General features: G+C 40.6%; 2 protein-coding genes across 2 annotated transcripts; both read right to left on the bottom strand.

The window, feature by feature from the left end:
- Positions 1 to 187: 187 nt before the first annotated feature.
- On the bottom strand, positions 188 to 18,235 carry lemd3 (LEM domain containing 3). The gene is made up of 13 exons (XM_058624275.1): positions 16,715 to 18,235; positions 13,699 to 13,739; positions 11,109 to 11,178; positions 10,576 to 10,649; positions 8,506 to 8,585; positions 8,239 to 8,384; positions 6,376 to 6,477; positions 5,334 to 5,436; positions 4,811 to 4,989; positions 3,666 to 3,747; positions 3,465 to 3,570; positions 3,290 to 3,368; positions 188 to 2,438 (listed from the first exon to the last, which is right to left on the bottom strand). The coding sequence occupies exons 1-13, from the start codon at positions 18,135 to 18,137 to the stop codon at positions 2,269 to 2,271; spliced, it is 2,655 nt and encodes an 884-aa protein (XP_058480258.1). The 5' UTR covers positions 18,138 to 18,235; the 3' UTR covers positions 188 to 2,268.
- A 1,523-nt stretch (positions 18,236 to 19,758) lies between these two features.
- Positions 19,759 to 25,603, bottom strand: tmbim4 (transmembrane BAX inhibitor motif containing 4). The gene is made up of 7 exons (XM_058624276.1): positions 25,425 to 25,603; positions 24,192 to 24,300; positions 23,177 to 23,282; positions 22,687 to 22,720; positions 22,480 to 22,597; positions 22,345 to 22,390; positions 19,759 to 21,096 (listed from the first exon to the last, which is right to left on the bottom strand). Exons 1-7 carry the CDS (start codon positions 25,513 to 25,515, stop codon positions 20,890 to 20,892), a joined length of 711 nt encoding a protein of 236 aa, XP_058480259.1. The 5' UTR covers positions 25,516 to 25,603; the 3' UTR covers positions 19,759 to 20,889.
- Between the last annotated feature and the right edge of the window lie 1,951 nt (positions 25,604 to 27,554).

Genomic DNA, 27,554 nt, shown 5'->3' with positions numbered 1-27,554 from the left:
AGTACATCAGAGGAAAAATAACACATCCTTAAGGATGTATTTATCGTTGAAGCACAAGCCTGGAGGAGTTGCCATATCCAACCATTTACATTTACATTCAGCCTCATTACAGTGAGTGTGAGGTGAGACGTTGCAGGTGCACTTTTCTGCTGGAGAACAAAAAACGGATAACAGTGATGCAACTGGCTTATTTCTTGAAGTGTTCCCTTTATTTTTGTCATTTTAACACATCCTGACAGTTGTTTGGAAGTGGATGTAAGATCTATCCTTAATGAAATAATGTTTTTGACACATATGTATTAGGTATAGTGACAATAAAATAGTACATCACCATGGTTGTTCAAAATAATAATAATGAAGAAATAAATAGAAGCATTTGGTTTAATATAATAGAAAACTGCTACAAAATATCAAATCTGAAGATGAAAAACTTTAACAAAACTAAATCTATGGCAGAACTTGCTCACCCTTTCCACTTTTCCATTTAATAAATCCAGTACATTGTTCAGTAATGCAGTGCCAGTCTTTTTTTTTCCTTTTCTTTTTTTTTAAAAAAAAGCACAAATTTAAGGCACTGTTGGGTTATCTGCTACCTGTTGCAGCAGAGGTTAAACATATGAAATGTGCATCATTTGTACAATTTTGCACTGCAAATACTGAATCCAACTTTCAACTCACTGCATTTGAAAAAACAAAATTATTTCTAGCAAGTCCTGGATTATGTTTTATTTTTGAAATTCGCAGGTGCAAGAAAACAACACGCGAACATTCAGGAATAATGTAGCAACATTTTTGAAGTACTCCTTATCAAGGTCGAGCCGACACGGTACTCAGTATTGATATCGGTCCAATATGACACTGTATCGGTATCAGTCCATTACTGGTCAAAATCGCTGGATGGGATAGTGGAGAAAGAAAAACATAAAATCTGATATGATCTACTATCCTTCACCAAGTGGACTGTAGAATTTGACAATTTGTATCAAATTTAGAGTAAATGTGTTAATGGGGAGGTGGTAAAAGCATCAGCACACATTAATGTTAACAGCTCAGAAGTTTAAAAGATGTAAAAGTGAGTATTAGACCCATATCAGTATATTGAGGTTGTGATATCGAGCCATACCTATGACAAAAAACGTGGTAGCGTCGGTATACAAAGTGGACATGATCATAGGGAGTGACAAAGTAACAGGAAATATCTTGGCCACATGGATTGCGAGGTGTTCAGGGTCCTGGTCTGGTCTGAGACAGCAAAAATGAGCCAATTGGAACAGGAGTGCAAGTCCAATTCTCACCAACAGTATAACATTACCCAACTTGAAAGAGGTAAAAAAAAATACATGTAATAAGTGATAACAATAATAAGACGGGGCATACATTGGATTATATCTGCAGTAGAAAGGTTTCAGGTGACTGTTCAAGGTAAATTTGTCACACAAAAATCAAAGACAAAGGAAAAGAAAAGCCCATATATGGAATACATGGATCAAACACGCGCACGCACACACACACACACACACACACACAGACAGACAGGCTGAACGGGCACTGTCTGTGTAGCCTCTCTGCGACTGTTCTGATACACACTCTCTGCTGTGGCAAGCGAGCGGCAGCAACACAAATTAGATAATTGAAAGCGAAGATGTCATGATAAAAAAAGCTTGTGCCACCATTCATGTGTATTTACAGGACACCTGCCACTCACCTGTCCATGCCTTCCTCACTTTGACTAAATAACAATAATAACAATAATAATAATAATAAGAGTAATAATAATAATAACAACAAGGAGTACATCGGACATGTTGGGAAAAAAGAAAATCAACATCCACGCTGTGTTGTATTGAAAGCTTACATAGAGGCATACTCTGAAACATGCAGCCGTTTTTCTTTTCAGACGGTGGCCAAATGAAGTGCTGGTTACACCGTGGGAGGGAGGACCTGGAGTATCTGCACACACCTTAAATATTCCAGGTAAGCTTCGCTTCCTTGTTAAATCTATGACATTTCTTATACAATGATTATAGAAAACAAACACTGCAATGCAGAACAGCTTTTCTTGCAGTCATCCTGTGTTGAAAAAACAACAAGGAAAAAAAAAACAACCAAAAAAATTGAACAAACTGGAAAAAAAAAGCTCTCTCCCGTGGCACAGACTGAATTCTTCCCCGTTATAAAGCAGTGAAGGAGCAGCAGCAAACTGGCGCTGTGACGCTGGGAGGGCTGTAGAGGAGAAACACGCTAACGTATACGACGCTGGCAAGCGGCTCATGAGAATCCTGAAGAGCTGGCTGAGGCGTGGCTGGTCTTAGTGTCTGTGGAGCCTGTGGCGTTCAGGTGGAGGCTGGAGGCCTTCATGGGTTTGCTGCAGCCCTGGGCCTGTGGGAAGCGCTGATGGTATCGGTCCAGACGCAGATACTTGACCGTCACCAGTTTACCTGTTAGGGACCAGCAGCAGGACACGGTCAGTGAATGATCACTACAGTGCACATAAATACACACAACTAATCATCACATTACAGTTTACATTTTCACTCTGTACATTTCCATGCATAGTTTAATCTCAAATTCACCATTTTAACTAGACAACGATTCTTGTCCTAGTAGTTCCACCAGTGGTACACGAGCATCGTCTGGTGGTACTTCAGAAATCAGAAATACTGTTCTGTATATACCAGGGTATGTGATCGGAGTGGACCCGAGGAGTTTTGACTGGAGTGCGTAGAATAGCAAACAAATAACTAAAAATAACAATCAGGGTTCGAACACAAGGTGCGTAGAACCCTATTTAATTATTATTTTTAGCTCCATCTTAGTCTGTTTTGACCAGTGTCTGAAGTATAATGAGGAAGAGGAGGATGATGAGAGAGCAAATGATCTTACTGGGAGTAAATCTGCCTCCTGTGAAAAGACTAGCTGACTTTGCTCGGCCTATTTACACCACTGTATTTGAACATTTGGCGATAATCGTGTTACTTCGAGAGCTCAATATTTTCTCAGGTGGCACTGGCCCTTCAGCCTTCACTCTGTGGTCCATCACATCCCAAACCATCTCGATTGGGTTTAGGTCAAGTGACTGTGAAGGCCAGATCATCTAGTGCACCACTCCATCACTCTCCTTCTTGGTCAAATAGCCCTTACACAGGTTTGTATATATGTATATATATATATATATATATATATATATATATATATAATTTTCTCACTTGTAGCACCACATCCTCTTGTTTCCTTTCTTAAGTATTGCTGATGTGCAGTAAATGAAAGTGTTATTAAGTGTGTACTTTACCATCAAACCAGGAGCCATGAAGTGCCTTGAAGGCTTTCCCTGAGTGCTCTGCAGAGAGACACTTCACATAGACGCAGCCCTGTGGAGAGAGCAGGAAGAGCAGTATGTCACCTTTTACAGCTGGAAGATACAGAGATGAGACATGAGGCTTCATCGCTCACAGTATGGAACATACCTCTCGTGAGTTCTTGTCGACAGCGATGTGGACGATGCCGTCGTTGTCACTGCACTTCTCCAGGATGGCCTCCTGGATGGCTACATCCCAGTTCTCCCCCACCTCCCTTAAAAAAACATCCAGACACAAGGCAGTTAGAGGCATGAGGTAGAATACATTGAAGGACAGAGCTTAGCTTATTAGAGATGGGGAAAAACTCACATGACTGGGTCAAACATGTTTCTGATCTTCAGACATGGAGTCAGGCTGTTGGGAGGAGAATTCCTCCGGTCCAGCGGAAACGCTGGAGGCAAGATGTAAAGGTAATGTTAGGACGCAGAGTAGGGCTGAATAGTTTTGAATAAATATCTGATTGCAATTATTTTCACTGAAAGGGAATGGTCAGTTTTACATAACTTTTCTCATTTTCATCTCATATTTAAAATGATTATTGAGTGATATATTGTGTGATATATTGTGCAGATGCATGAGAAACAAAGATGTTTTCTTCAGTCATAAGTAATAAATGAATATAAAATTTTGATTAAATGTTCAGCCCTAAAGTACAGCAGGTTTAGTACAGTCAGTTCAACATGGGCTTATCGTGAATAGAGGAGTCGGTTCCGCCCTGCAATGACACTGTCGTCAATGTTTAATGTTTATAAACTAGGGGTGGAACGGTTAACAAAATCCACGTTTCGGTTCAGTTCACGGTTTTGTGGTCACGGTTTTCGGTTCGGCATATGTTGAGTGTTAGGAAAATCAATGTCACTGCTTCTGTCAGTGCTTCAGAGAGATGCTCGCTAGTATGGCTCTCATAAAGGGGGCGTGTCTGTAAAACTGAGCTTTTCATCTCTCATTCTGAGGTAATGTAATGGGCAGTCACAGTCAGGAAACTTTCAGTAGCCCTGGAGGTCCATCCAACTAGTACGTCCAACTAGTTAGCGCTACAGAGGACAACTCTTTAACAATTCCTTGTCGGGTCTTTTTATTATATCGTGGCTCCAGTGCTTCTTTTAACAGATACAGCCATGCTCAGCTATCTGTAGGTTTAACATGCTAATCTCATGTGAAGCCAACACAGTGACAAGACTGAAAAACCCAAAACGATTTTCTGAAATTTAATAATCCACTTTAAATTTGTGGAGAAAGATATCCGCACGTCTACCAAGAACCACCACCTTCTGCTGGCTGTGTCACAACAGTGGCAGGGATTGGATGAGTGCTCAGACATAAATTGTTAACACAAATTAATATCTGCATTAAGCAGGTGGATGCTCTGAGAAAACGTTGGATTACTTATTTAAAATACTGTTTACCAATGATTCCATACTTCCTACAGTTTGAGTGCATTTAAGGTGTTTTACCTTTTCCCTGCCAGACTTTTGAGGGCATCGAGAAGCCCTTGTCACAGCTGAGGGAAGGTTGGATCCACCTCCAGACCAGAAAGTCAGATCCACCAATCCTCTGAGTCTCTGTTCGAATACGGGACTCGTTGGCTGACAAGAATCGGACAGCACGCTCCCAAATCCTCTTCATCTTCTTCCTGTAAAAACATCTCAACGTTTGACACATCTTCCTCACCTGACTCACACTCTCATTGTCACAGAAAACTATTAAAAGTGATAGTTGTGGGAATGAGGAGATGACAAACTGACTGACACAAATACCCCATTCCCACTGGCCAAAAAAAAATAAATAATAATAATAATAATTTTCATCTTGGGTTTTAACAGGTTTTTCACCAGTGGGATTATGTTTAGAGTCATTCGGCATTCACTCCCACATGGGTTTTATCAACTTCTGCTTGACTGACATCAGTGGAAACATAAAACCAGTTGGATTTACGTTCAGAATCAAGAATCAAGAATCATTATTATTGGTACTGACCGGTCCTGAGGCTGAACCAGAGAGTCTCTGACGTGAGGGATGGGAAGGTACGGCTGCAGGTCCTGGTTCTCTTGACAAGCTTCATTGTGGCTCCTCAACACATCTGCACATTGACAAAATGTGAGAAGCACAAGCATGAGATACAGCTTTCTGAGGAACAAAAAAAACCCCTGCATGTTGTGTCATAAATCAGTGGCTTCACCGAGCGTTCATAGATCTAAAGGCACTTTAGGCACTTCTTTACACGTAGACATGAGATACATGGGACTATTGAGCTGTATAGAGCTGTGTGGTATCAGGACCCACAGAATTTTAATCTGATTTTTACACAAATTGGCACTTCATTCATTAAGATTTATTTTTTTACTGCTTATTTCATGTTACAGCAGCATGAGTACAGATTCACTTAGGCATCTGCTGTCTCATTCCTACCTGTCGGACACATTAACACAAATCTGTGCAGTAGAGGTGGGGATGATCTTTACCACTTTTTAATACATATTTTTAATGTGTATTTTTGTAAAAAGAAACTTGTTGGTATGTCACTAAAACTTAATTTTTTCGCCCAATTTCTTTGCTTTTAGTTTCATGTATATAACATTTTTAAAAATCAGCATCGGCCATGGAAAAAAACCCATATCAGTCGACCTCTGCCATGCAGTTGCACTTTTTGGGGGACGATGAAATAAATAAATAAATAAATAAATAATACATAGGTTCACATATTGACTAGATCTGAAATGTGAACATTATCAAAACATTATTTTTCATCAGGCTGAAATTAGCTGACCTAGATGATCTGCACAGCTGCTGTGCGCCACATGTTTAGCTACTACAATGAATGATGGTGGGTGGGTGCGGGTATTAATTGTTGAAAAAAAACATTGCTTCAGGTGGATTATTGATATTTAGCAGCGGGTGTGGATGACATTACTGCTCATCCGCACATCTCTAGGAGACAGACAAGTAAGACAGTGTGCAGTGACGGGAATTAAACACATTGACTTGGTTGAGAGTCATGGGACTGAGTGTGGTTCTTTACCAATAATCCTCTCCACCATGTCGTACATCTGCCTGGTCTCCTCTTCCTCTCTTCGCCAGCGATACTTGACGTAGCAGACGATGCTCCACACGGAGCCTATCACTGCACAGAAAAACACACACACGAATGATTGAAAAGACACTTGGTAGCAGAATTGTTCATGCAGCCAGGTTTAGGAACTTTGTTCCTAAACCTGGTTTCATGTCATGTAGCAGTTAAGTGCAGCCTGATCAGTTTCTTGGCTACCTTATTTTTTTTCTACAGCAAACTTCATTTTAGTTTCATCAAGAAATATGTTGTGCACACTGCCCCGCAAGAGTTGTAGACCAAGCAGCAGCAGTAGCTCCGAGGTAGATCGGGAGATATAGTTTGTAAATAACATCTCAATATTTTTATAGGCAGAGCCCGCTTGGAGACGAAGAAGCACACAGCGATGTGCGCCCGTCTGCACCAGATGAGGGGCATGCACCCTCATTGTCTGTTATGTTCGATGAGATCCTCCTCAATATTTTCATAGATTCTTAATTGATTTATTTTTTGAAGCACGAATATTAATCTATATATCTATAATATAATATTCTATAATTGCAATGCCTTGACTTTAGTGAGGTAAATACACACAAAAACAAAATTAGATTAAAAAAAAAAAAAGGGTACAGAATTGGCATAATAATTTCTTTCGGTGTTTCGGTTTTGGCCAACAATTTTCATTTCGGTGCATCCTTAGTAAAAACAATTATATGACCTAATAATGAGAGCAGATTCTGCTGTAACACAACTTATCTGGGTTAAAATTGAATAATATTCATTAGCTTCTATAATTTTACGTTGATTCCATGTATTTTTGATCCACATTTAATATCATAATATTGGGCTGAATGCCTAAATATAAATACGGCAGCCTTTAAACCAGATAAAGACATCACAAACGCTTCATCACAATAGGACGCTATTCTAAAATGTCTCGTCTCATGTCCCAATATTGACATTATATTGGTACGTTGTCCGGACCTTGTCTGAACTTAATATCTGTAGCTACATGACTGAAAGAACTCAGATCTTAGTGCCCAGACCCACTTCCAGTTCTAATTCATTTCAGCGCCTCACTTCTGTTCATCAACTTTTTTCAGCAGTGCCACAAAAACTGCGGTGTGCAACAGTGTGCAACTTTGATTAGTCAGAAGAATCCGGTATCGTGCACCCGTTGTGCATGCTGACCCCACTTGACATAAACAGCCCTGACATAAACCAGGAAGTGATGCAAATATGATAACATTCACTCCAAAAAAATGAATGTTGAAAGTTTGTTCTGCCAATGTGTATACGTTTTTCCCTGCACCCTACTGCAGTTAGTTAGGCTCTTCTGTGGTGAAATTGACATATTTTTCATATTCGTGTCACAGCAAATGTAGATATACATTTTCTCCATTGAACATAATAAATAAAAATTGAAAACAAAATAATAGCAAGCAGTCAAGGAGGTAGCAGCTTATTCAGCCAACTGTTTGCTGATATCCGATGATAAATCTTTAAGCCAGTCTTGACTGTTACTTACTGATATTGTGCTGATAATATCGTTCATCCCTAAATGGGAATTTATTTTGCAATGTAAATAAACTTATTTAAGATCAAGATTTATGTTTTAATATGTTGTTTAATTTTGCATTGGTGTTTGCCTTAGGGAAAAAAAAACATCAAATTGGCAATTCCTTTTCTTCCCTCAATACTCTCATTGGTGTTATTTTTCTCTGTATGAAGGAAGAGATGCCGTGCGGGACAAAGCTTGCTGTGACAGCACATTGAATGCGAACAGTGATGTTCACACCACCGTGTTTCAGACGTGCTGTGTTTTGCTTTTCTCACCGATTCCAATGAGGAACACTCTGCTGATGACTGTGAGGAAGGCTCGCCGGAAGCGGCACATGAAGGGCATGTTGGGATGTGTGGACTCGAGCCGAGAGATCTCGGATACGTCGGTGACTGGATAGTCATCCTCCTGCCCAGTCAGTCTACACATACACACAAACACACACAGAGTGAGTAAGCAAAAGTGGAGGTCACAGTAACACAAAACAAGAGTTGTGTGGAGGTTGTGATCAGAATTTTTATGTGTTTTATGTTCAACCTTACCTTATCCCAACATCCTGGCCTGCCCGGATCACCCACTCCAGAGATTCAAGAATGAAGCCATCAAACTCCTGATTATGAGCCTAAACAAAAACACACATGGTACTTATTTGGACAAGCACAGGGACAGGTGCGACTAACATTTAAAGCCATACATGTATCCAACAGTAGCTTTTTATCAGAAAGTTGCAAAAACATAGGATAATTGTGAAACATAGGAAGAAACATCCTATACATTTTAATGAATAGTTAATGTTGTTCACTTGGGATTGGATCTCTCAGAATAGAGGTTAGGCTAAAGGGTTTTTCAATGTGGGATTTTGTTTGACCCATATATTTAGCTGATTTTCTTTCTTTTTTTTAAAAAAAAAAACAGTTTCATGATAAATAATAACACAAACAATTGTTTAACTTCAGTAACCAGTTATTGAACACTACATTTATGTCTGTAGTGCAATGCAATTATATGCAGTATTTGCAATAGAAATAATCTAAATACTAAATATTAAATACACTAAATAAAGCATCAACAAACTAAAAACAATACACTTTTTGGTGAAAAAATAAGGTTTTAGAGACATGGCAACATTTATCTAGTTATCCCAGTTCATACTTTGTACATTTAATGTCCTGAGACATTCACTAGGCAATTCTGCATGCATGTACATAGCCATGGTACTATTCATACTAGAATGAAGATATAAGTCACATTCCATTCCAATAGCAGTAATTTCTCTCCTTATTTGTATGTCCTTGTATTCTTGGAGCACTGGATTAATTGTGTGCACCGTATTACCCCCTTGCACAATCTTAAGCAAGGATTGCAATCAATGGATACAGTCATCATTGTTACTTTCGACCAAATCAAGAGCGCACAACCAGCTGGACTGGTTTATGCAGTCACTTGCACTTTTTTTTTTTTTTCTTTTAAAACAAGCATTAGTTTGATGCATTGTGCAATTATTTCCATCGTCAAAAATTGGGATTAGGGCTGCACAATATATTGGAAATCTATCGTCATCTGCCAACCGGACTTTATTATTCTTCACACACATATCGTCATCTTCACTCCTCATACCCATCATCACTTCCTTTCACCCTGGCTTTCAAAATAAGAGCACATGGCTTCAGCTAAAACAACTTCCTGTACCAAAATTTTATAAGAATAAGAATAAGAAATAACAATTCTCCGACAAATAATTAAAAATAACTTACAATAGAATTCCAAATGTATTTTTGTGTTTCTGTTGTATGTATAATTCATCTCCATCTTATTGTTTACTGAATATTAATACAAGGGCTGCAAAAAATATTCCATTATGAATCGATAGCGATAACAAAACATTTAAGAACATACATCAAGTGACATCATCATCGCAATATTCAGCAACGTATCGCATGATTTCCTAATATTGTGCAGCCCTTGTAAATAACCAATTAAAACTGTCCAGGTCTTTGACACCGACTGTAGTATTCAAGCATGGTGATAGGTCTCCAAAAGCGGCCGAGCGAGACACACCGCCGCCTGTTGATTGGTCAACAGAGAATTATCCCTTGTGTGACCGGGGGGGGAAATGGCTGTGTTTTTTCCGTGTGTTTGTCCAACAAAGCGTCTGCATAGACCGCTGTGGACACGGACAGATGACAACCCCTTGCATAGCGAGTCTGAACAGGGCCTCACCTCAGTCGCAGTAATCTTACATAATCTCTGAGCTGTCTTTGAAACTCTGCTTTCACTCTGAGAAAACAGGCTCCACTTTGCTCTGTGTAACACACCTGGATGCTAAACATCACTGACAAACCTACAATCAAACAGATGCTGATTCACTTTATTACAGAGCAGAGATAAAATAAAGCCTACCATTGCTTTATTTTCTTTAAGCTTTAAAAACAGAAAACCACAGCTGCCACGGAAAGCCTGGTTGATGGAAATTACACTATTGATTTTCATCTCTTGAGTGATAAAGTGTGACATGCAAATACCAAGAATTTAATGACCATTACTCACCTGCACTATATTCAGTGCAGGTGAGAAGTTCACAGTACTGACGCTGCCTGTTGATGTAGACTTACCCGCAAATATGCAGAGGCCTCGTCTATGGACAGACTCCTGTTGAAACTCTTCTGCTCTCCACAGTCATGCTGACCTGTAATCAGAGTATCAAACCATCACCAACCATTCTTACAAAAAAAATTCTCATAAACCCACCTGTGTAGTTTTGTTAATGAAGATTTTAAATAGTTCCTAATTTAAAAAAATCTGAGATTTGTTTTTAAGAGAATCCTGAACACAGAATCACTGACATTTTTACAGAAAATAATCAGTTACTATGTTGTCTTCGATTCTACAGCTGCTCCGAGATTCTATTTTTAATTTCTACAATATATTGTTTCATTTCCATTACCTAAAAAGAATCACATAACGAAATGTTATGATTAGGGCTGCAAATAACGAATAATTTTCATAATCGATTAATGTCTATTTTCTCGATTATTCTAATTATTGCTTGGTCCATAAAATGTTGACCAGTGTTTTTCAAAACCTGGATAGATGTAGTCTCAGTTGTAGTGAGTTAGTCAGAAGACATAGAGGGGTTAATAGCTACCAGCGATGTAGGCCAGATGGTCATGTAGATTCTTCAGCAGCTGCAGGATCAGGTCCTTCTCTGCCTTGTTCTGCAACAACAAAACACCATCAAAATGCTTTTAGTGTGTATTCATAGACATATTTGCATGTGCTGGCTAAAAAAAAAGTTTCATTTCAAACTCAAAATCTAATGAGAAGCAAAATAGAGCTGTGTTCAGACACCCACGCTGGAGGGGGACGTAAAAACAAATCAGGCTAGGATATTTCCCAGAGTTTGCTGTGCATTCACACATATGAAGAAGTTATTTTTTGCTCAAATACTAAACATCACAATCCGCCCGGCTGATGTGATCTGCACAGAGTGATGAATGTCTGAATGTCCAGACACTTTTGTGTGTTTGAACTCAGGAGCCACTGAGTGGTGGTAACCGCCAAATCATTTCTCACATTTGCACACACTTCATTTTCACTGGGACAAGCAGCAGAATGCTGCACTCTAGAGGACAGCTACCGTACAGGAGCACAGCACTGCAGCATCAGCAGGCTGAGATGCAGATGACTAACCAGAAAGAGTGGGGGGGATACAGTGTTTACCTTCATATCACGTAGACTACACCAATTATTATCTACTTCTCATCATCTTGAATCATCTTGAATCATCTTGTGTGTTTCATGACTGGTGCACACACACACAGACACACAGGAAGCAGCGTACAGGGATATCTGAATTAGAGCCCATCACAGGCGATGTTTTGACCCACAACGTCATCCTTCCTTGAGTGGCATCGGGCAAGTGTGAATAGCAGATAACTACGGTTGCAAAGGGGTGGAAAACTCCCATTAAATTTCCAGAAAATATGCAGTGAACATTAGAGCCCTGATTTGATATTTAGTTTATGCATTATTTGAATTGAAAATACTGTATACAATAGCACTGCAGTGCAAACATATAACATAAATTGGAGAGATAGACAATTAGTGTTCTTCAGTAACTAGTTTCTTTTTAAAGTTGTAGTCATTTATTGTGAAACACCTGCAGGACCAGTGGATGCAGAGCTTCACACTTCAGAGTCCTAGCATATCCTTGTGTACAGAGGCATATTATATCACCTGGCCATAGCATGGTCCTATCTCACTTATATGTGAGATATGGAGGTTGACTTACAAACATGAAGTCGTTTTTATGGTCAAAAACCTCCTAGTCGCTGCAAACGAGCCGATGTAAATGTCTCATCACTGACGCTCCCGCCAGCCACGTTTCAGACCAAAACCACACCTGCAGAACACGGACTGTCTTGTGATTGGTCAGCCAACAAGAGCTTTCCCACTGTCTTGTAATTGGCCAGTTACCTGGAAGTGGCGTAATTGGCACGTCAGCTCTCAGACCCGCAGCTCCCCCTCTGGAAAGGCGGATGCACCGCTAGTAATTATCAAAACATTGAGTAATGCTGTCGTCACGACCCCTCACCGTAATCCCTTACGTAATTTAATTCGGAGTCTGACCCAGAGTCACAAGTGAACCACCTCCATCGCAACGACTGCTGCAGGACGCCTGTAGCTTGGATAACGTTGTGGTTACCGAGATGATAAATACACGTACATGCAAATCTGAGTGTAGCTTAGCCTGTAGCTAACGATAAAACAAGCACACAAAGATAGTTTTCCGGTTCGTAAAAATTGTAATATACGTATTGTTGGCACTGCTCCTTCCTTTAGGTGAAGTTTGGTGCCGTGTCCTGCTTTATATTGCTACTTTCAACCGTAGAAGAAGAAGAACTACTCTCGTTGTAGCTGCTGAATACAACCGGTATGCTCAGCTATGCTATGGACTCTTTAAAAGGAAAATCCTATGTTAAAGTGGAACTTTTAAAGCCGAGAACATATTTTTAAGACACCACCATAAACATCCATCCATTGTCTACGCACCACCATCCCTTCCCCTCTCCTGGCCATATGCATTTATTTCCAGCAGAGCTGGTGAACACAACCCGGCATCAGTTTTTCATGCTTCTGTGTTTTTCAATTCCCGCCATTCAGAAAAAAAAGGCGGTCTGATGTTTACTCGTGTGTGGACCCTCACTCGCTCCGACAATGGTTTTCTCTGCTTTATGTTCAATGAATGTCTTAAATAATGCTTGCTGTCTTGATCTTATGGCCGGTACCCCAGGTAGAGAGTGTGTGTGTGTGTGTGGGTGTGTCTGTTGTGCCGTAAAGCAATATGTGTTTCTCGCGTCGTCGGCTACATAGGGCACAATGTGTGACACATTACTGGGTGTAATGTGTGATTCACAGTATTAAGAATCAGTTTGGGCTAAAACTGGTCGAACAAGCTTGGATCCTAAATCTATGCTTGTTGGACAAAATATTTGGAACACCAGCCAGACAATGGGATACACTTTAGTTGTAAGAAGGCTGCATCTGGGACATGAGGGCAACTTAACTTCATTAACATGGCAGCACTTAAAACTGTGTTCACTGCTCACATCCATTACGTTTCCCAATCTAATCCAGGTCGCAGTGTACACATTGCATTTCCTGTGTTTTAACAAAAACTTTGCAATACTTTGTGGGGGGGGGGTGAAGAGGGTCACTGGAAAGTATCTACTTACATAAGAAGCGTCAAAGTCGCTGCCAAAAGGGTGGCTCTTAACTGCAAATAAGAGAAAAGTGGTACAGTGAGGGAACAGAATCAACAACATTCTCAACAAAAATGACACTGGAAAGTGAATGCAACACAACAGCAAGAAAAAAAAAGGACACGGGCTGGATTAGAGGGAGCAAAACTAATTATTTTTTTCCATTCACAATAAGACGCCGTGTTTGGACAGTTGAAATGTGAGTGCAGCTCAGACATCACTTCACACGTGAGTCAGTGTCTGTACATGAAGCCAGAGCCCTGGAGGCCTCACCACATCAGCCAAACTCTTCTGAGGCCAAGTCCATTCCTGACACAATTATGATCAACTGTATGTGACATGTTTAACTCAACTTAGCATAATGTCTGGCTGCTTACTTGTTTACTCACAGTCCTACTGTCTGAGTCATGGTAATACAGTGCTCAAAAACCTCCTGTGTCCTAAGCTGTTAAAACGTCTATGTTTGGCTACAAACAGTTGTTTGTAACATCATGAGAGCAGTAATGTGTGTGCAGTTTGAAGAAACAGCTGAAATTCAACACCACGTTTGTGGTAAAGTGTGTGGTGTGCATGCGGTGAGACTTCTGCTGCTCCATGTTCAATTTGACACCAATGGTTTCAGACTTTATGGAAAAACTGGTAAATTCCAATTTGTTACAAATGGAAGGAACTGCAGTCACTGCCTTTGTTGCATCAGGGGATGGGGTTCAGTGACACTGTCTGGATGAATGCAGGTCAGTGCAGTAGATCCGTGGAATCATGTGAAACCAGGGGCAGTGTGTATCGTGTCACCTGCCAGATTAGCAAATAATGAATGCTTATTTTGGGGCATTTACCTTTATTCTAGACACAGCAAAGTCCACAAGCGAGATTCCATACCAGATTCACTGAAAGCCTTAATCCTAAGGTAGATCTGCCAAACAACAGAAGCTAGTTCTCTTAAAGCTCCAGTGTGTAACCTGTGTTGCTACCCTCCAGACCTACCCACTCCTCAGATGAGCCTGCAGAGCTTACTGAAAGGACGACCCTAGATGGGGGTAGTTCCTTTACCTAAAGTATAATTTGTTTCATCATGTTCTCCCTCATGTCTCACAGAATTGGTGATTATACCAGTGTTGTTTTCGTCACACATGACAATGATGCAATTGTTTCGTTGACGCCCCTTTTCTTCATGATGATAACGAGACGGTTACACGATAAACATGGACCTTTGATGACTAAAACATGACGAGACGCTTGTGAGTTTTCGTTGACGAGAATGGACGTAAATGTTAGTGGGTGGTCTGTCAGGCGTTCAAAATGCATGACATTTCTGCTTATTGTGCGTGTAATCTGTTAATTAAACCCCAGGTGAGGGGGGCAGTCGGCGGCCCGCGTGGCTCTGAGATGTCTTAGTGTGTCTCTGCTCCACCCACAACTACGTGAGTGGAAATACATTGGTGGCCCCAAGCACAGCCAGCACGAAAGCTGCAACGAAACTGCACAGTCTCCACTGCTTTTTGTTGGTTTTCTGCTTGTTGAAGACGACTTCAAAATGCAAAGAGGAGTCCATAAAATCGTACGGCTAACATTGTTGTTGTTGTTGTTGTTGTTGTTGATATGGCGGCACACAGGCTTGATGCTGTACTCTGCTGCGGGAAATCTTTGTAGAAGAAGAGGATGAGGTGATGTAAGGGAGGGATGAACGTGCTCGGATAGCAGTCGGTTCTTCAGCAGCAGCACTGTTATACCAGTGGGAATAGGAATTGTTTGCAGCATTTGGTGCTCATTTATGCAAGTTATGAGTCTTTACTGATGTGTTGATGTGATAATAAAAAAATGAATGACGGGGAAACACTGAACATATCATTGAAAAACAAATTACCGACCCTATCTTTAATTATACCCCCATATTTACTTTAGAAAGAACTGTTTAAACACGGATTGAAACAGATTTTTGAATGAGTGGGACCGTGTTTAAGCAGCACTCACTCCTGCGTCAAAGGACTGCTAGACCTGCATGTTTTGTCTGCTTGGGCTCCAATCAGCATTAGTGGGAACACAAGACCCAGGTGATAATTTCTTCTTCATCTGATCTATTACTGACAGCAATGCATCTACAACACTACAACATGCATTCATCCTCCAGCTGTTAGCATAGCTGTTAGCCATGAAGAATAGCAAAACTTACTTTTTTTACTACTTGAATTTTTATGAGTTGGATAAATTGAAAGATCTTTTAAAGAGGGATTGAGGTAAAAGATACAAAATGTGAGTATCATGGTGTAGGGTCATTTTGTCGTTTTGTGACTTAACAATTACCACAGATGATACGGGGTAAAAATATCATTGTGCAACAGGAATGCTGTTAATTACCTTTTATTAGCAGGTGTACACTGGCTCACAAATCCCCAATAATTTTATTGTGAAAGGGGCTTTAGTCAGGGACACGAATTAAGTTTAACATAGTTATAGATGGCTCAGAGGCAGAGTGAGTGATCATCCAACGAAAAGGTTGGGGGTTAATGGCCAGCTCCACTCATCTTTATGCCAATGAGTCCCTGAAGAGGACATTTAGCCCCAAGTTGATCCTGACGGCTGTGCCAGCAGTATGTGAATGAGTATGATATGTGTGCTGAATATAATAATGGCTAAAACTATAGTGTAAAGCACATTGAGTGGTCATCAAGACAAAAGGCACTATATAGATACAGACCACTTACTAATTACTCCTAAATATACAATTAGTGGTAGCATATTCAACTGCTGCATAAAACAGCATACATAGTGTTACACATTGGATCTTAAAGCAGTTGATACTACATCAGCTCCATTTACACCCGAACCCTAAGACATGATTCTTTACTGCAAAGACCGATGCTGAGGAACTTATATTGCCAAAAAACTGTTTTGAAGCATGGAGATAAAACTTCTACCTTCATTTAAATGACCATTTGGCATCTTATTACTTCTAAGGGGGATTAAGAGCAGAAGGTTTTCAGACACTTACCGGCTCCATCCACCTCTGAAGATCCAGAGCCCCTCATCCTCAGATACATGAGGCCCAATAGCAGAAAGAAGAGGCAGGCTGCCGTGAGCAGGAACATGGACAGGTAGTGAGCACTGAAGCTTCCCGGGGAGGCCACCTCTTCCCTTTTGAACTGCTGGAGCAGCTCATCCTCTGGGACAGACAGCTTCTGCTTGAGCGCTGCCTGGCTGTATGAGTGGTTAGGAGCGGTGTGGTTGGAGTGGTTGCCCCTGTAGGTCTGGGACAGACTGCTGTACCTGGTGAAGCGCGGTCTGAGCCCGATGCTGAACTTACTGATGTCGCTGCTTTTGTATGATGCGTCTTCGCTGTCGACGTGGTTGTTTTTCCCGGTTTCCCTTCCATGGTTCTCGGCGAGGGACACGTAGATGGACTTCCTGGGAAAGTTATGGCTCCGCATGCCTCCCGGTGGGTCCGAGTCCCTCCTCTGCACCTCGTCTTCCTCCCCCTCCTCCCTCCGGCTTCCCACCATGTTTAGACTCCCAGGCGGGTTAGCCTTTCTGGCTGCCCCTCCCGTCTGGGACCCTAGGCCGCCTCCGTGGGAAAGGAACGACGCTTTCGTGTGACTCCGTCTAGTTTCCAGTCTGTCCCGCCGTCGGTCTCCGGCGCCAAGGGCTCCAACCTCCTCTTCGTCCGAGTCTGAGTAATCCCCGGCTAACTTGCTAGACGCCAAGTGAGACGCACCACAACCATTTAACGAGCGAGAGTTCTTCTCAGTTCCCCCCTCACTATCGTCCTCATCTCCCGATTCGTCGTAATCCCTCCCTTCCGCCTCAGGGCTGGATCTGGCACGAACTCCCCAGCCCACCGAGACGCCTCTGTGTCCGTCCGGACCCGGGGAAGAAACGCTGCTATTTAGCGCACTCCCAGCGCCATACTGGCTCTTGGTAGCCACAGTCGGCGTAGCAACGGGCCTTACCTTCGGCTGCGATTGAAAAGCGGGGCTTCGGTCTGCCCTACCGCTGTGATTGAGGCCCTTTCTTTTCAGGGGAGTTTCGGCGTCAGACTCGTCGGAGCTGAAGCCGAGGACGGAGGACTTCCGGCCCGGTCTCCTGTTAGAGCTCGGGTGCGTGACGTCATGGCTGGCTGGCCTGGATCCCGCCGTGTTGCCGCCGCCAGTGATGCTGTTTACGGCGCCGCTGTTACGGGTTTTACCTGACCGGGAGCCCCGCTGCTGTTGCTCTTCGCGAAGCTTCTTGAGTTTCTTCAAATATACCGGGCGGGTATTCTCGGTGACCGGACCTGGAGTGAAACCAAGGCGCTTTAATTCGGAGAAAAGCTCCTCATCCGTTAACTGCATTGACGCCATCTTAGACAAACTCTGGGAGAAGGTTGTGTGACGGAAATGACGTAGGGGTGAAGTGGCAGCAGAACAACTGGGCTGCATTCAAGGTCCAACCTCAGCAGGAGGCTGTTTAAAAATCATAATGCACAATTCTTATTTCCACACTCGTTTAGCTTTCATGGGACTTACATTTTTTTTTACAAATAAAAAACTAAAACAGACAAAAAAAGGGGACATATACATTCAAAATACGTTTAAAATGGAATTTAACGCTAATTAAGCGTAGGCAAAGAGACTTTTAAAGTCATAATTTATTTCAATGTTTCAAACACTTTTTCGACCATGATTGCCACAGCAACCAACACAGATCAAAGGTAAACTAAGGTGGCATCCGCCTCCTTTCATTTACAGTGGATACAATAGCAGAAAAACACGGGCATTTTTTAAAAACGGCATGGAATTTCAAAAAGCTACTACGGAATAATAATAAAGAATGGAGAAATGAATCACACGTTTAAATCTTAATCTCATATATCACCTCAAATCAATATTTCACATCACCCCAAAGTAATTTAAAATGAATACGTCAATAGAATAACACACATTTGTTAAAGTTCATAAATATGAGGATTCCTAAGATCTAAAACCCCTGTTCTTTGGAGAAAACTGTCACTGAGTATGATGCTATATCTAATGACACAAGAAGTCCAATTGTAAAGAGATAGATTTTGGTACTTTACAAACAAATCTTTTTAAGTCACATTTTTGAGAGATTTAGAAACAGGGAAAAAAAATATTTTCCACTTATATTAACTGGGGGGGTTTTCTCCAAATTATTTGCTTCTTATAATGTTTGGCAATACTGCCCTTCACAGTTTGAAGTTCTTTTTTAATTATATATCATTTGGGGCTTTTTATTGCCTTTAATCGACAGTACAGCGGAGAGAGACTGGGGAGGCAGAGAAGGGGAATCACATGCAGGAAAGGGCTGCCCGATGCGGGATTCGAACCGGGGGGGCTAAATGCCGCCCCAGTTTGAAGTTCTTAATCACAGTAGTTCTTAATCATAGTTTGAAGTTCTTACTCGGTTTAAATTTCTTAGTCACAGTTTGAAGTTCTTAACCACAGTTTAAAGTTGTATTTATTTAAAAAGTATATCAAATGAAAAGCACAAAGAATTGTGCAGGGCTGGCCCAAGTCTTTATGGAGTCCTAAGCTGAATTTGATTTGGTGCCTCCTTTCCATAACCTCGGAGTAGCCAGTGCTTTACTATTATTGATACCAATGTAACACTTTAAATTGCATTAATAATTATAGTTGTGCTATTCAACTCCAAAATAAAACCAAATAACTTATGCATAACACTATTTAGATATTTAAATTTATATCTATGGATATCTAGATTTCTTTAATATGTAAAAAAAAAACTACTGTCCCTTAAAAACAAAAGAAAAAAAACATTGCAGAACCATGCTCGCTATTATTGACCTCTCTCTTTGGGTGTATTATTTAAGTGTGTGTATTGTTTGTCTTTTTAACCACTTTGTAAAGCCAAAGGCAAGTGACTTCTTTTGTGGACACTGAAGATTACTATTATAAAAGTCCCTGCTGTGTTCATCACAAAACTCCAGAGAGTGTCTGTAGATCCTCTACTTTTCATCAGAAATGTTGTCCTTTTCATTTTATTTAATGGTGCATTAATAACTCTGAAAAAGCCTACAGATTCAACTCATTTGCCTTTAATTATATTACATTTATAGTTTGATTTCAAAATAATTCCAGTTACATTAACACCATAAAATTACAGTATGTACAATCACAGATCTTAATAAATCCAGACATGCACTTTGTTAAACGTCAACCAGTGTACTATGTCTCATCTTCTTGCTATCGTACAACATCAACATGTGTGATACATGAGAGGGAATGTTAACTTCTTATTTTTGACACCACCATTATTATTCAACAATACAGTTTAAGAACAAATTAGTAGAGTTAGATGCGAAACCCTTAAAGGGAAAGACTTTCTTGCACTAAAACAAAAAGCTGAGCAGCTGTTAGGCCAGTTAGGGGGTGTCCACAAGCTTTATAAACAGGTAGCATACATTTAAAGTCTCATTTATACTACAGGATTTTAAGTCACATAATAGAGATGTCGAATGGAGGTCATCTCCAATTGCCATGTGATCTGCAGGTCCCAAGTGTGAAATATTAAAATATTGAACTTGTGGAGAACCCAGCCAATCACAAACCAGGACGCTGTGATGGCAACTGAAACCCGAACATGATGAACAGCAGTTCATCAGAGAAAAGTGGGAGACGGAAAACAAAAACAAATACAGCATCAACAAAACATAAAAAAGATCACAGTTAGCACTGCTACAATTAAACTTCAGGGTTCAACCTGTAGAAATAAAGCCAAGCTTAATTAAGCCTGGTTTTATCACTCATCATTCCCTGTGATATTTCCCTTTTGGTCGAATTTTCAAAGATGTTCACTAATCCACAACATACAATAAACACATGTACCTGCACACACACATTTACAGCATCGTGTGAACTTTACTTTAAACACTTCATCAATATAAATATCCTTAATTTGTTACAAAAGCACAATCAGCTATCAGAAATAATTGGGGGAAATTAACCATAGTATGCAACAAATGAGACAACATGGCATGAGGACAGACAATGAGAAGAGAGAAAGAATATGATGGACTGGGTCATGAAAGAGCTTTGTAACTCCAGAGGTGGCAGTAGTGTAACACCATGAATGCAATATGCCGTTAAATCCCACAGAAGAAGAAGAATATGATGATGACATGGCCTTCCAGAGAGTCTGAAGCAGCCGTCCTCAGTGCTTCTTCAGAGAGTCAAGGATACGCAGGATGTGCAGGAAGAGGTTGACAATGTCCAGGTAGAGGTTGATGGAGGCCAGGATGTGCTCCTCGGGGGACAGCTGCTTCATCAGCAGGTGCGTGTCATAGATGATGAAGCCACAGAAGACCAGAGCACCGGCGGCAGACATGGCCAGCTCTATGGCGTCACTGTTGAAGAAGAACTGCAAAGACAACAGAGCAGTCTTGAAGTCAATGCCTGCAAAAACTAGGAACCTCACGCTGTAGGCTAATTTGCATTTGCCTAAACTGATAGTTGAACTGGTAAATTAAATATCTGGTGAACCATTAATGACAAAACATGTAAACAAACATCTTTTCACGTTTCATTTTTAAATAGATTTTACAATAGCAGGAGTAGGGGTGGGAATCACAGGGTAACTCATGATACATAGTCCACAATACCAATAAAATCACGATAAAACGATTCTGTGATAAAACAAAATGTCCATTAAAAGTGCAGTATTTCTCTTTTTATTCACAACAAAGAGAACAAAGAACATCATGTCTATTGGCTAGGGGTGCAACGGCTCAAAAAACTCACGGATCGGATTGTTTCTCGGATCAGAGTCACGGATCGGATCAATTTTCGGATCAGCAAAAAAATATTTTCGCTGAAGTGGGTGCACGACGGCGCACCGTCGTAACGTGGCTCAAGCACTTTCAGCATGTGTTTAAAGCCCTCGTTTTGCACAACCGAATATGGCCTCATGTCTGCACCTATAAACACACCAATAGCCTTTGTGATGGCTTTAGCCCGGTCTGATTGTGCAACAAGGGGCTGCTTAGATGCCGCGGTGATAAGCGGTTGTTGAGCAGCCATGTTTTTAGGATTGTTAAGTAGTTTTAAGTGACCTACAGTTCGGCGCTGTTCGGCTTGATTTCTGTGTGGGACGTCTCTTCCTGTGACGGGACTGACCAATCGGCGGTCTGACCAATCATCGCATAGTACCTACTACTAGCACGCTTGGAACCTCGCCGGAGCAGGTACTACATATAGTACCTGGTACCAGGTACTATGCTAGTGGAAACGCTACTTAAATCGAGTAGAGCCGGTGGAAATGCGCCATATGTATTCTCTCATTCATTTGAGCAGCGGTGCCGCAAGGAGACATGAAGTAACAACGCCCGGTGAGTGAAACAGGCAGGGACTGTTTAATTGTGCCTTAATTTATTCATTAAAATGTCCGAAATTTGTGCTGGCATATCGATTATCAAGGAAAGATGACGATATGTCACTAAATCGAGCCATATAATCCCAATGACTCTGAAATGCTAGAAATGCAAACAATTACAAAATATACCAAACTGAACCAAACTGTTTCCCACAGTGGAAACGGAGCTTTAGGATGAAAGGCTGGTTCCAGTTCCTGTATGAAATGGCCACATTCAAGTGAGGAAGTTCAACTCACCCTCATGAAGCTTGCGATGATGAGGATCCAGAGGCAGGCGAATAGACTGAAAAGTCAAAACACACCAGAGGGATAAAGCCGCATTGATTACAACTCTCAAAAAAACACTGTAGCAAAAAATTGTGGCACACCTACCCTACTCCCAATCTGCTGAAGTCTCTTTTGGACTGGAAGGTGAAGGCCGTCAGTCCAGCAAAGACCGCACAGGTCAGGAACAAGGCTTGCAGTACAGTGGAGTAGTCATAGAAGGTCACTGTGGAGAGGGAAAACACTGCAGTCAGGACAGTCTGTCAACAGACTGGGAGCAACAGAAACTGACAGACTCTCTGATGAGTGACTCACCAGCAGTGGCCACAGAAACCGCCTCCAACAGAGTCTGCAAAAACACACACATTGAGAAGTTATTAGTACATTAATAATTATTGTTAGTACAGCTGGAAAATGCAATTCGGAAAATCGTTATATCGATCTTTTAAAATATGCCATTTCCCATATCCTCGCACAGCAAACAGTTAGCTCTAGTGAAGCTAACTGCGCTCACAGAACCCTCTGGTGGACAACTTGGTAATTGATTTAAAATATCTGAAGTATTTCTAGAGTTGCACTGTGTGGTCATACTCAACAGACCATGTGTGGTCTATTTTTGTTGAAGAAACACCCTCAGTATTTGATGTGGACACCAGAGACGCATGTTACCACATGTAAATGCATGTGCTATCCAATTGCTATCTGATCACAGAAAACACATTCTAATGCCAGGTATAAAGACAGCCCAGATGTCACCAAATATTCCACATTGGACCTTTATCATACAAATACAAAAATGGCTTACAAATACAAGCAGCAGGTAGAGGTTGACTGGATGTTTGTGTCTATACACGGCCAAGGCCACAAGAAGAATCAGAGAACCCAGTGCTGGGACCAAAACCACCACGGGACTGAGGAGGGAAGCAGAGTCAAAATCAGAGTGACAGCACTGCTACTGTAATATAAACATCATATATGTACAAATCTGACAAATACAAAAGGGTCATTATAAGTTAAAAAAAAAGAAGGTCATAGTCAGACAAAAACAACGCCTTTAATTTCCCTGCAGGGCCATGTAGACCTAAAAACAAACTGATTTATCATGTATTTCAGCATCATAGTTACATAAACATACACTACCCTGCCAAAACAAAAGTCATGTACTCAAATATTTGGCTTAGTGTCTACCATACAAGCATGTGGGGGGCAGTGTAATGAATGTTTTGAGGCTGTTTCAGTCAGACAGGTTAAGGCTCAGCAATGTTACATGGCCAAAACATGAGGTCAGCTAATGATTTAAATATACTGAAAGACCAGGTATACTAAGATGACACTGCCAATATTCATGGAGTTCAAACAGTGAAAGAGTTGTTCATCATGCATGAGACATAGTTTCTACAGAGTCCAGACCTTAACCCCAGCGGTCCAACTCCCGGTGGACGTCACAACAAATGTGTGTCATAATCAAAGCTGAAAGAGGCCAAACAAAACTTTGAGTGTGGAACTTTAAAGAGTTTTGCTGAAAGGCAAACATTATCATTTCAATCAGACTATTTTGGGGTGTTAAGGACATATTTTAATCGAAGTATGTCAGCATTATTTGATTTGTAATAGTGATTTTTTTATTACCCTTTTAACAAGTACAGATTTGCAACTGAGTTTTGCTGTGTGTAATGGGTATTTGTTATTAGCTTGTTGTTATTATGGTGACCTTTTTAATGCATATAAGCTGCTCTTTTGGAAACAGAATGAAAGACTGAAAACAGGACCATTAAAAATGACACATGAAATCACTTCTTGGTTACACACAGCATTCTTACCTGGCGTGGACAAACTCCTTGATGGTTTGAGAGAACATGAAGAGAGCAGAGGTAGCTGTAGTCAGAATGATCTGCAGGCTGAGGAGGCTGTACACCTTTCTCAGGAAGTCTGATCAGTGAAGACAGATGTGGAGACACAGAATTTCAGCATCAGAACCTTCAGCTTAATGTGGGTACTTTTTATGAAGTGTTTATGACTATTCCTTATTACATAACACCATTGTATGAGCATTTACATACAGCTGACTGCACTTTATGAGCCTCCTATACCTGGAAAAACATGTAAACATGGTTGCCAGTGGAGACACCAGGAACATTTTATCCACTTGCCAAAAGGCTTACCCAAAGAAATGTACACCAGCCTCCGTTAACGCCATCTTTCCCAAATCTTTATGTCCCCATTTTACAACAAGACACCAAAGTTTGTGTTGCTTTGTGATACACTCAAAGTCCACATAGAAAGTCCACATTTTTAGCTTGAAATGACACTTGAGTTGCTGATCTACTGCTGCCTGGTTTGAAAAGTTTATAATATAAAGTTAAATCCAAACAAAAGACACCAAAGTCAATAATAAGACACTGCAGTAGATCAACAAATCCTGTCAGCTGCAATGTACAATCACTAGTTTAGGTTCTATTGATTTTGATATAGGAAATGAGTGCTTTGCAACCCAACAGAAACTTAACTAAATGCAAATGAGGAAGAATTTTTGAACACTGACCTTTTTGTGATTAAGAAATATTTAGATTGAGGCGTATACATATTTACAGTAGTTGCTACAATTGAATATTGCATTAATTTTCCTGTATACATGTTGCAGACCATAGTTTCTTACGAGTACGTCAGCATTATATTGTGGCACCGTAGCCTGATTATGATGTAATTAAGTCTATGTTCGGGTTTATCCGGTTACGGCTGAAATGTTGCTGTCCGTGTAAACAAAATCAGTCGTTTGTTTCACTTTCACCACTGTTTAACCCGTTTTACGACCCGAGCTAATACTGGGCTAGCTATATGAGTAACAGTGCTAATGTTATAAGGCTGGTATACAACACAAAAAGTACAATGACAATAACAATACATATATTAAAATAACAGTACGGTATATAAAAAAAATCATAATAGCCTAACAGTACGTTTTACTTCTACGTAGGTTAGCCTTAGCTAGGTTAGCTGACGCGACGTTAGCTTCGGTGCCGTCAACGCTACAAGCCAAAAATGACTTTACTCACCCATTCGTATCTGAACACTGGCTGTAGCAACATTAGTGCCATAGTTAAAGTCGTCTTCAATTGACGACCTGGGATATTTGTCCGTACTCATGGTGCTTATTTAATGTTTCCTCAGCTTCAGGAAGAACAGGGTAAGAAAAGTGGTCACGAGAACACGAAAACACTGGTGTTTATTTAAAAGGCTCAGCCGATGGCTAGGCCATGGATACGAAAGTGCATTAACGCCACCTACTGGACTGGAGTGTGGACAGAAGATTCTTCTTTTTGGAGGTTTATAGCGGTTGGCATACAACGATTTGGTGCAATTTAACCGCTACCGTCTGGTATGGAGTGTGGATCCAAATGTTAGCAATTCTACTACTGCAAAAATAACTATATATATACATACATGCATACACACACAAAAAGAGTAAAAAAACGTATAACTCACATACCAACCTCTATCATCTCAATCAACATTGTGGGTTTTTGTCAATATGTCTTTTAAATTAATCTTTATTTTAATGTATCATAACTTTTGAATAATTCCTTTTTGTCTTTTATATTTACGACATTGAGTTAGAACATGTTGAACTGTTTCCTCCTGCCCAGAGTGACCAGGTCTGCCTGTATTATGTTTATTGATTATGAATAGTGTACTGTTTAATCCTGTATGACCACACACCAGTGTTGCCAACTTGCACCTAAACTGCAACTGAAAAGTGACCCAACGAACATATTACCACAAAACAAAGGTCAAAACAATTTGCAGCAGACCAAGTATTAATTGCAACTAAAAATGGTTAAGTGGCCACACACAAAAAGATCAAATTTACTTTGAAAGGTGCAATAACTGAGGGGGAAAAACAGTAAAGAGACTCAGAATTAATCAAAGCCTAGCTAGTCTTTAATGGCTTACCAAGCTCGAGGCGACTTTAAATCTGAACTCAATCAAATCCTGAAGTGTGCCCCCACTCTCGATTACCACCAAAAATAAGAAAGGCGAAATAAGTGGCAGGGTTGTGACACAGGGTGCTCAAAATATATGGATGTGCACATTTAGATCTCTCACCAGGATCATTCAGATCAGATCCTAGACTCCTACCTAGACACTCACACATGTCATTGAATCAAAACATGCACACGGCTCATCTCACTCACATGCAGACACATACGCACGAGGAAAAAGCAGCCATGATGCAGCAGTCATGAAAAGAGCTGAATTTTTGTGAATTATTTGAAGTATGTGGAACATGGCATTTAATGTGTGCCTTCACTTTTTCCCAGATCTAATATACCTCACCATCCGCATCTCAATCGGCAGAAACAAACTCAGGTACAGTGTCTGAAACATCATGTTTAGGCCAGCAGATGGCAGTATATGACTATGGTTATTGCAGCTACTGCTGCTGAGCAGAGCTTGAAATATTACATTGTGTCATAATAAGTGCACTGTCAGGAACTGACAGGGCCAACCAAAGCCTAAGCTGAATTATGGCCCCGCACCATCAACTTGACTATTACTGATATAAATGCATTCCCTATCCATCCATTTTCTACCACTTTATGCTCACCAAGAGGGTGATCGAACCCGAGTCTTCTTGCTGCAGAGGCAAGAGTGCTAACCACTACAACAACTGTGTGGCCGTGCATTCATTATAGTTTACACCAAACCAGTGCCACTTTTGTTTCTTAACCTTAGAGGGCAGTACAATCACAAAAGTATTGGTAAGGTGTAATTCATGTCATAAACATGATTGAAGTCATTTTGAACTTTGACTTCTAAATCTCGTGTCAGCAGGGGAAATCCAAAATAACTGAAAAAAACAACATAAAACACACAGAGAAAGTTGGAAAGAACAGGGTTTTTGTTATGGTTGAAGCAGCTTTTGCACTGCGGTACATTTTTAGACAAAGAAATCTAGGTGATTGGCATTCCAAGCAATACTCTTCCTCTCAACTTAAAACAAAAACAAATACTTGCATTTACATCTCTCACTTAAAATAGTCATGTTTTTTGTCAAGCTTGAGAAAATTTACATACATTACTGTTGCTTTCATAAATTATTTTAATCTCCCTGCACTGCACTAAAGTGTTTTGTGATCTCTATTTTGCCGCGTTCTACCATTTAACACAGTTTATCACCAACC

The sequence above is a fragment of the Solea solea genome, chromosome 3, assembly GCF_958295425.1.
Source record: "Solea solea chromosome 3, fSolSol10.1, whole genome shotgun sequence".
Taxonomy (NCBI): Eukaryota; Metazoa; Chordata; class Actinopteri; order Pleuronectiformes; family Soleidae; genus Solea; species Solea solea.
Note: the sequence above shows the minus strand (reverse complement) of the source record. Positions and strands in the feature narration are given on the sequence as shown.